The 9,561-nt window shown below is 47.6% G+C and overlaps 1 protein-coding gene across 2 annotated transcripts in view; it reads left to right on the top strand.

Annotated features, from left to right (window-relative positions):
* STRIP1 (striatin interacting protein 1) overlaps positions 1-9,561 on the top strand; it is a 23,960-nt gene that overhangs the window by 5,713 nt on the left and 8,686 nt on the right. The window contains exons 1-12 of one of the 2 annotated variants that reach the window (XM_011969967.1): positions 1,345-1,421; positions 2,245-2,319; positions 2,736-2,870; positions 2,959-3,079; positions 3,401-3,514; positions 4,215-4,283; positions 5,117-5,223; positions 5,315-5,442; positions 6,666-6,848; positions 7,217-7,434; positions 8,436-8,501; positions 8,611-8,674. In XM_011969967.1, the coding sequence (XP_011825357.1) occupies positions 3,462-3,514; positions 4,215-4,283; positions 5,117-5,223; positions 5,315-5,442; positions 6,666-6,848; positions 7,217-7,434; positions 8,436-8,501; positions 8,611-8,674 (888 nt within the window). In that variant the 5' untranslated portion in view covers positions 1,345-1,421; positions 2,245-2,319; positions 2,736-2,870; positions 2,959-3,079; positions 3,401-3,461. Of the gene's footprint in view, positions 1-1,344; positions 1,422-2,244; positions 2,320-2,735; positions 2,871-2,958; positions 3,080-3,400; positions 3,515-4,214; positions 4,284-5,116; positions 5,224-5,314; positions 5,443-6,665; positions 6,849-7,216; positions 7,435-8,435; positions 8,502-8,610; positions 8,675-9,561 lie in introns of those variants that run through there. The other variant, XM_011969966.1, reaches the window with a different exon arrangement.

Here is a 9,561-nt window from a genome sequence, read left to right as displayed (position 1 = left end):
AAAAAAAAAAAAAAAAAAAAAGAGAGGCTGATGCCGTGATCTTTCTTTAGTCATAGCTGAAATCGGTAGTTTGGGAGCCTGATCAGTGAATGCCTGGAGGAGAGGGAGGCTGACATTTGGTGAGAGCCCACTGTGTACTACATAATTTTGATTAGTCCTTAAAAATCTTCAGAGTAGATTTTCATCATTGCCATTCAATGAGTGAAGAAACTGAAGCTTAATAACTTGTCAAAGTGTACACTGTGTTGTCTCTGAACACAATGTGGAGTTCTTGTTTGTGGGTATGTTTTTTGTTTTGCTTTGTTTTGTTTTGAGACAGAATCTCCCTCTGTCTCCCAAGCTGGAGTGTAGTGGCGTGATCTTGGCTCACTGCAACCTGTACCTCAACCTGTACGCTCAAGCGATTATCCTGTGTTAGCCTCCCCAGTAGCTGGGACTACAGGCATGCCCCACCATGCCTGGCAAATTTTTATGTTTTTATTAGAGATGGGGTTTTACCATGTTGGCCAGGCTGGTTTCAAACTCCTGACCTCAAATGACCCGCCCACCTCGGCCTCCCAAAGTGCTAGAATTACAGGCGTGAGCCACCTCGTCTGGCCATTTGTGGGTATGTCATTTTGTGGCTGGTCTTTGTCTTCCCAGGTAGATTGTAATTAAACCTAAGGACTTTACCTATTTGTTTCTCACTTCTCTCTTCCCAGTAGAAGCCTTCCAAGATGGTGTGTTCTCAGTAATCACCTATTTCCAACAGGAAAAAGATTGTCTTTGTCACGTTCTCTCTTATATGTGGGAGGGAAGTTGATCTGTTTGGCGGTGGCCTTCTTTGTCAGTTCTCACTGAAATTTGAGACAAAGGCGGGGAAAGCTGAGGGTTTCAATACTCATTTTTGTCCTGAGCTGTTGACAGCTCACTAGCTAGAAAGAAGTTAAGACTTCTGGAATCTTAGCATCACATGGAATGGTCATTTATTGCACAAAATACATAGAAACCTTGTATTTGTTCATTTAACAAATATGTGAGTATAAACCATTCATTCATTCACTTATTCATGCCAAGTACTATGCTGGACCTTGTGAAATCATTGGTAAGCTAAATGGATGATGTTCTTGTTCTCAGGGAACTTGCAGTCTTGTGGAAAGGCAGACACTAAACTCATCCTATAATGATAAGTTATGATAAGTGCTCTGAAGGAAAGGTATAGGATACTCTGAGAGGTTTTAGGAAACAAAATGTGAAAAAACATCAGAAAAGTGGAGGCACTGGTGTCCTGTAACAACAGCATCTCAAAGCATGTGTTTCTTTGACAAACAGCATGATCCTTTTTCCTAAAGCTCTCTTCTCTTGTCAGCAGGGCTATTCGGAGTCACCAGACCTGGAGTTTGAGTATGCTGACACAGACAAGTGGGCTGCAGAGCTCTCCGGTAAGGCAGGGACCTTTGTGTTATTTGGGGGTAGTTTTTTCCTTATTGGTCTTTAAGAAAATTAAGAATGAATATCATTTAGGGCTTCATTGCTTTCCCTAGTTAGTTCTATCAGATAGATATATGTGTGTGTGTGTATATGTGTATATGTGTATATATGTAAATATAGTGCATATATGTATACGTATATATGTGTGTATATGTGTGTATATATGTATGTGTGTATATGTATATGTGTATGTATATATGTATATATATGACATGTTAGTTATTTGATTCAAGCCTTGTGTATCTTATAACTTTGTGTTGTCCTTTACTTTTATGAAGCTGACTAGAGCCCAGTCCCATTGTGAGACAGTGATGTTCCTTGGCTATCCACTGTGACCCTGATAGTGGTCTCTCCTCCAGCAATGGGTCATGAGGGATGCCTGCATCTGTGCCCATCTGCTGCTGCCACTGCCACTCTCATGTAATGCGAGGTCGGTGTAAGCTGCTTCTCCAGCCTCTAATACATGTCCTGCTCAAGAGGTAGCAGCCACTTGAGAGGCGCATCCCAGGTGGCCGTCAGCCCTGGCATGGCATGGTGGGATGGATGCACATCGGACAGGAAGTGTCCAGATGGCATTCTGGCACTCTGGTTCTCTCTATTGTGCACATTAGAGAACTAAGATCCCCTTCATAATTAGAGAGCTTATTCCAGGAGTCATTATGACTCAGGGCCAGAGTTGAGAGCGGAAGCAAATGCCTTGCCTTCTCTGCACATGTGAGACTTGGTGTGCAATGCAGACATGGAACCAATGGTGATGAGACTTTGTTCCAACAGAGCTTTACAGCTACACGGAAGGGCCAGAATTCCTGATGAATCGAAAATGCTTTGAGGAGGACTTCCGGATCCATGGTGAGATGATTTCCCCCACTTCTTGCTTCCTTTGCCCTGCATGATGAGAGCTGCAGGTTTCTTTTAGGCATCTGAATGACCCGAGTCATCCTTGAACGGCCTGAGAAGCCTGCTGAACCCTGATGGTTCAAAGCCAGATACATGTAGAGTGGGCTTGTGGCACATCCGTGGGGGCTTTTCAGAATGTGCAGATTGGGGGAGAAAAAAAAATTCATGTGATTAAAATTGCACCCAAAATACCAGCGTTTCAGTTTGGAAATCAAATTCATAGGGCAGCAGTATGATCTTACCACTTACATAGAGGGTAACTTGTCTTTCTGGTCCTATGGCAGTCCTGAAATTGGTGAGTTAACATGGGTCTATGCCATTGTGAATATTTTTCTAGGCTCAGGTGTAACTGGTTTCTTGCCCTGCAGTGACAGACAAGAAGTGGACTGAGCTGGACACCAACCAGCACCGGACCCATGCCATGAGGCTCCTGGATGGCTTGGAAGTCACTGCCAGGGAGAAGAGACTTAAGGTGGCTCGAGCAATTCTCTATGTTGCTCAAGGTATTGAGTGGACCTCCCCAGGATTCCCTAGCACCTCTGCCCACTCAGATGCAGGGAGGGGCTCAGTGAACTGAACCCTGTGTTGCAGGCACGTTTGGGGAGTGCAGCTCGGAGGCAGAGGTGCAGTCCTGGATGCGCTACAACATCTTTCTCCTCCTGGAGGTGGGCACGTTCAATGCTCTGGTGGAGCTTCTGAACATGGAAATAGAGTGAGCATTTTTGAGAGGCTGAGTAGGGAAGGGGAGGCTGGGGTGGGAAGGGGGACACAGCTTGCAGAACTAACTGGCTTTGAGAGGGTTAAATGGGCCACATGGGGCAGAAAGTCTGGTCCCAGGCTGTGTTCTGACCACCTGGGTTGAATAATGGAGTTGGTCACTTACACCTTGAAGATTAATGGAGACTAATGACAGGTCCCTGCAGCTCCCTGATGCCAGAATTTTTACACCAGACAGTGTAGGCCCTACCCCGGCTTTGCGGGGCTGCTCCTCAGAAGGAGAGTCCTCACTTTGAGCTCTCTTTTGAACCTGTAGACTCTGCTGTGTTCGCCCTGCAGTTCCCCGCTTGGCAGGAGGCCAGGCACAAGACTGACACATGGGCTCAACCAGTGCCTGGCCTTGCCTGTGTTACCTTTGTCCAGTGGACAGGTCAGCTGCTGCTCATCTAAGGATAACGCCATCAATGATAATAGCTAAGACCACTCACTGAGTGCCTATGTGTCCCGGGCATTGTTCTCAGGATATTACAGGTGCTAATTCATGTTAAGGATATAGGTACTGCTATCATCCCCATTTTACAGATGAGGAAACTAAGGCACAATTAGAGCCAGGATTCAAACTGTGGCAGTCCAGTGCATGACTGGGTTTTTTTTGCTTGTTTGTCTTTTGTTTTTTGCTTTTTTTTTTGAGAGTCTTGTTCTGTTGCCCAGGCTGGAGTGCAATGGCGCGAACTTGGCTCACTGCAACCTCCACCTCCTGGCTTCAAGCAATTCAAGCAATTCTCCGGCCTCGGCCTCCTGAGTAGCTGGGATTACAGGTGCCCGCCACCATACCCGGCTAATTTTTGTATTTTTAGTAGAGATGGGGTTTCGCCATGTTGGCCAGGCTGGTCTCAAACTCTTGACCTCAGGTGATCCACCCGCCTCGGCTTCCCAAATGGTGTTGGGATTACAGGCGTGAGCCACCGTGCCCAGCCGTGGCCTGGGTTCTTAGCCATCGTATCCTGTGGCTTCTTGTGCAGTCCAAGCATGTATCACAGGATTTTGTGTCCCCATTGGTCAGTACTTGTCAGGGACATCACTTATCTTCCTTCTTGGAGGAAGATGCTGACTCTCAAAATCTCCTGCAGCAACAGTGCCGCCTGCAGCAGTGCTGTGAGGAAGCCCGCCATCTCCCTGGCTGACAGCACAGACCTCAGGTGAGGCGAGCAGGAAGCCTGGGCTTCCGAGCGTTAGTCAGAGATGAGATCAGAGCAGGGTGTGGGAGGCTGGCTGTGGGTGTCCTTGCTGTGTGTGCTTCTGTACACGTCATCTGCACGTTTGATGGGCTCACTGTGAATGCTTAGTAGGAACTGCTGAGGGCTCATCCTAGGTGGGGCTCTGGGTTGAGACTCCCAAAGGCAATCCAGGGTCAGGTGACTTAGAGCCACAGCTAAGTGTGGGCCTCCTACTCACACTGTTACTCAGGACCCAGCTGTGGGTGTTTTGTATTTGGGTGAAACACTTGATAATGTTCCCAGGGCTCCCACCGCCTCGTGTACACAGCTTGATCCTCATCTTCACTGGGTTAGACCCGACAGCTTCCTAATGTTTCATAGCTGCCCAGGAGCTCACAGCAACTGCTGAACACCAAGATCACCCTTCAGTTTTTGAAGGTTGAAATCTGGCTCTTTTTATGAATTTGGAAGTTTTTAGACTAGGTGGTTGTAGTGTTCCCTCCTAGGTGTTAGGATCCCTGGGTGTCACCTCTCAGCTCCTGCTTTCCACTTCCTTATCAAAAACCCTGTTTTTGTTCTCGCTGTGACCCCGTTCTGCTTTGACCCTATAGCTCACTACCATCTCTGGTGCTTTTCTTTTCAGGAAGCTTAGGGCGGTAAATGCTTTTGGCCATTCTTATTCATATTCATTTATTCAGCTACCATTTATTAATATTAAGCCCCTGCTTTGTGTAAGCACTTTGTTAGACACTAGGGTGCTCCTTTGACCCCCCCCCCACTGTCCTACTTCATTGTGAGCTGGCTCTTGTCCTCAGGGTCCTGCTCAACATCATGTACCTGATAGTGGAGACCGTTCACCAGGAGTGTGAGGGTGACAAGGCTGAGTGGAGGACCATGCGGCAGACCTTCAGAGCCGAACTGGGTAGGACCCTGGAGATCCTCTCTAGAGGCCCTGCCTGGAAGCTGAGGCGGAAGGCTTTGGGAGGGTCCTGATACCTTTGTGTCACCTCCAGGCTCGCCGCTGTACAACAGTGAGCCGTTTGCCATCATGCTGTTTGGGATGGTGACCAAATTTTGCAGTGGTCACGCCCCTCACTTCCCCATGAAGAAAGTTCTCTTGCTGCTCTGGAAGACAGTATTGGTGAGCACCTCCTTGGAGGAGAACTCAGGTGCTAGGGGATGGGCAGTAAGGAGACTGTTCCTTGAATATCCTTTTGAATATTGAATTATGTGACTATAAAACTGCTTTGGTAAAAAAAAAATTATTTAAAAAGCGCTAAAAGGAGATGACAAAGTAAGTGCCACTATTGTCCCATTGCAGCCAATGAGGACATAGGCCTTGAGTCAGACTGTTGGCTCCCTGACTCCTGGAAGATGTTTTCTGTCATAGAACAGCTCTCCCCCAGACAAGCTGCTTCTCAGCAAGCAGCTCTGGACCTGGAGTTTGTAAAGGGATTTAAGGCAAAGTTAAAGCTGGTGTAATTGGGGCCCTGGTAGGATGTCACTTGAAGGGGCAAGCGTGAGCCCTGAGCCAGCCTCCATTTTCTTCAGGGTATGGTGTCAACCTGACTCTGTGTCTAGGTAGGGAGGGACTGGGTGCCAGCGTGGGCCGTCCAGCACACTGGGCTTTGGAGCATTGTTAGCAGCCAGGCCATGCCAGGAGGCCTTCCCAGGAGGAGTGGCATGGGGGAGGCAGTGGAGGTGAGTTGGGCCTCTGTTACACTGGGGCTCATCCTTCCTTTCAGAATGGGTCAGCTCTGGAGCCAGGGCTCAGTAAGTGTAGGATTTCTTGAGTCATTGACGCATTTTTATCTTGGCCACACATCCTGTTCTTCACAAAGCCTTGCTAAGGCCAGAGAGGAAAGCTGAACTGCTCAGAAACAGCAAAACTAAGCAATCTAAAATTGCTGCATGGTGCTGGGGTTTCTGTTTCTTGGGAGATGTTTAGATGAAGCTTTTTTTTTCTTTTAAATTTGAGCAACCAACTGTATTTCCAGTTTGACTTGGAAAGACTCGCATGTACAACTCGTGAAACATGAGTCTCACCAACTTTTCTAGGAACTTGCAGGGTTAGGCTCTTTGCTTTTTAAATGAAGAGTATGTCATAGGTGCAGAGTTAGTGTATCTGCACTAGGGTCAGTCAGCCTGCATCTCTACTCTTTCCTTGTTCCTTTTTCTCCTTTCCCTTGCGGATGTCGCGGAGTTCTCCTCGGGAGTGGCTTCAGTCCGTTGTTCAGGGGTTGCCTGGGTCTCTATAAAGACGTGGGTCATGATGTGATGGGTGCTTCTGAGCCCAACACAATGGTCAGGGACCAGCCCTGTGGACACGTTGACTCTGGCTCTGCTTCCCTGTCTGTGATGCAGTGCACGCTGGGCGGCTTTGAGGAGCTGCAGAGCATGAAGGCTGAGAAGCGCAGCATCCTGGGCCTCCCCCCACTTCCTGAGGACAGTATCAAAGTGATTCGCAACATGAGGGCAGCCTCTCCACCAGCATCTGCTTCAGACTTGATTGAGCAGCAGCAGAAACGGGGCCGCCGAGAGCACAAGGTGAGGGTGACAGAGGTTCCTGTGACTCCTGAGGGCCCTCAAGGTGTATGCTTGCAGCAGCACAGTCCTTGGAGGAGCAGGGCTGCTGGAAATGATCTCTGATCAACCAGTCAGAATCATGCCTCCACGGCAAGGACACTTTGTCCCCAGCTCTGGTCCAGTTTATGGTGGGTGCTCAGCACGTGGTGCTTTTGAGGGACTGGAGCAAGAAGTACTTGATGGTTTGGCCCCCGTCTTGACACCCCCTCTGGTTTTTCCACTGTTCCTGCCTCTACCTGACACCCCTGTGCGCTGTGTCTCCTCCAGCCGCACTTCCCTAGTCTGCATCCTCAATTGGCTCTTGTCTCATCTCGCTTCCCTGGTTTCAGGCTCTGATAAAGCAGGACAACCTAGATGCCTTCAACGAGCGGGATCCCTACAAGGCTGATGACTCTCGAGAAGAGGAAGAGGAGAATGATGATGACAACAGTCTGGAGGGGGAGACGTTCCCCCTGGAACGAGATGAAGTGATGCCTCCCCCACTACAGCACCCACAGACTGACAGGCTGACCTGCCCCAAAGGGCTCCCCTGGGCTCCCAAGGTCAGGTGAGTCTCAGACCTCCAGAGCACTCATAGCTCCTGAGGCCAGAGCCCTCACACCCTCAGGCCTGCCGCCTGGCCTGCGTCACCGTGTGTGGTCCTCTGCAGGGCAGGCTGACAGTGGCTCTGGGATGAGGCTCTCTTAAAGCGCCTGGTGCTGTCCTGAGGGTCTCAGGGAGGCTAGCCTTGCTGGTCTCACACAACATGGCCCCCATGTGGCTACTGAGTCAGTAATTGGAGTTAGCTCTTGGTTAGACGTGCTAGTGAAGGGGGATAGGAAACAAATAAAAACAAAAGCATTTAAGCAAACATGTCCCCACCCCTCCCGGGGTTGTATATGATTTTTAAGGGAAAAATGATAGATTAAGGAAGAGTTTCTTTAGAGCCATAATGAAAATGTTTGAGATATATGTGGGTACATCGATGGATGGGAAGGTACCTGGAGATATATAAATGGTGTCTGTTTGATAGGCAGCAACTTAAGAAATAGATGAACATGTGAGAGGATATAGAAGTCACTTTCTTGATCCAGGTAAAGCCTCAGTTTTCAGTGATCTGTGAAGGGAATGCAAAACAGATCATCAGAAAATGCAAGGTATGCTGATTGTTCGGGATAGGAAAATGTGACCTACATGAAAAATCAGTAGCCTGTAGCTTTAATTGTTTAACAAAGTTTTAGTATTTAAGAAAGTCTGTTGACAAACTTGTTCATACTATGTGAATAAAGTATGTTTTTAAGTTTAATGTATCTCTTTAATTTTATGAATAAACTAGTTAACATGTAATATATTTCCAGGTTATTGATCCAGCAAAATTATAAGAAACATTAAAATACTCTGAAAATTTCTATTTTTTCCCTTTTTTGAAAGAGAAAAACAGTTGTGGGAGACTTTTTCTTCTCCTGGCTTCACAGTTTCTGGATGCTCTATGTTTTTGTTCACTGTAACACTTTGAAATAGCATTTGCTAAAAACCTTTTTCTCTCTCTTTTTTTGGGGGATGTGGCAGAGAGAAAGATATTGAGATGTTCCTCGAGTCCAGCCGCAGCAAATTTATAGGTTACACACTAGGCAGGTGAGTAGAAGCCAAGTTCATTTTGCTGTTAGCTCTCCCAGCCTTTGGTGTTTGGGATCCCAGGTGAATTAATGTCGAGGCTCAACACAGGGCCTTCTTTATTCTCCAGTGACACGAACACGGTGGTGGGGCTGCCCAGGCCGATCCACGAAAGCATCAAGACTCTGAAACAGGTGAGTGGCTTTGGGTGAGCATTTGGCTTGTTTGGTCCGAAGTGAGTAAAGTGAAACCAGCCTGTAGGGAGAAGCCTTTTAAGACTGTTGTCTGCCTGCAAGAACCTGGGGTAGAGGCCAGGGTGGACTTTGGAATAACCTTGCAAACAGTCTTTCATAAGTTTTGCTTGTTTTATTATAAGTTTTACTTGTTTTAGCTGAGCTTTTGTTTGGGACTGACTGGAAAGTCTTTAAAGATTGTATTACCTGACCACTGGGCACCAAGGCATATGCCTGTAGTCCCAGCTACTGAAGAGGCTGATGCAGGAGGACTGTTTGAGCACAGGAGATCAAGGCTACAGTGAGCTATGATCATGCTCCTGCACTCTAGCCTGGGCCACAGAGTGAGACCTGGATTCTTTTAAAAAAAAAAAAAAAAAAAAAAAGAATTATATTACTTGACAGTTGTTGGAATTCTACAGAGCTCAATAAATAACCCTCCTTTTCCTTGCCCACGTTCTCAGGCAGTTGAAATAGAGGAGTAGGCAGATGGAGATTGTAATGCCAACTTTATAGCTCATAGAGCCGTGGAGAATGAGGCTTAAGAACGCAGCAGTAGTGTCCTAATACATTGTTCCAGAATTAGGCAGAGATACCTACCAGTCTCAGGCAGTGCGGGCAGGAGAAGAGAGCACAGACTCTCAGCAGGCAGACAGGTTCTAAAGGGAAAAGAGAAGGGTGGAGCCAAGGCTGCCCTGTGTCCCCTCCCATACTCTCTGATCAGAGAAGGGAGCAGTGAGTGTCTGGATGGGGCAGAGAGAGATGAGGGGTGTTTGGCAAACCTCTGTCCCTCCACATAGGAGAGAACATTAAGAGTGGGGAAGAAGGTCGAGCGTGGTGGCTCAAGC

The sequence above is a fragment of the Mandrillus leucophaeus genome, unplaced genomic scaffold, assembly GCF_000951045.1.
Source record: "Mandrillus leucophaeus isolate KB7577 unplaced genomic scaffold, Mleu.le_1.0 Scaffold921, whole genome shotgun sequence".
In the NCBI taxonomy this organism is placed as follows: Eukaryota; Metazoa; Chordata; class Mammalia; order Primates; family Cercopithecidae; genus Mandrillus; species Mandrillus leucophaeus.
The sequence above is the reverse complement of the archived record's forward strand: the minus strand, read 5'-3'. Positions and strand labels throughout refer to the sequence as shown.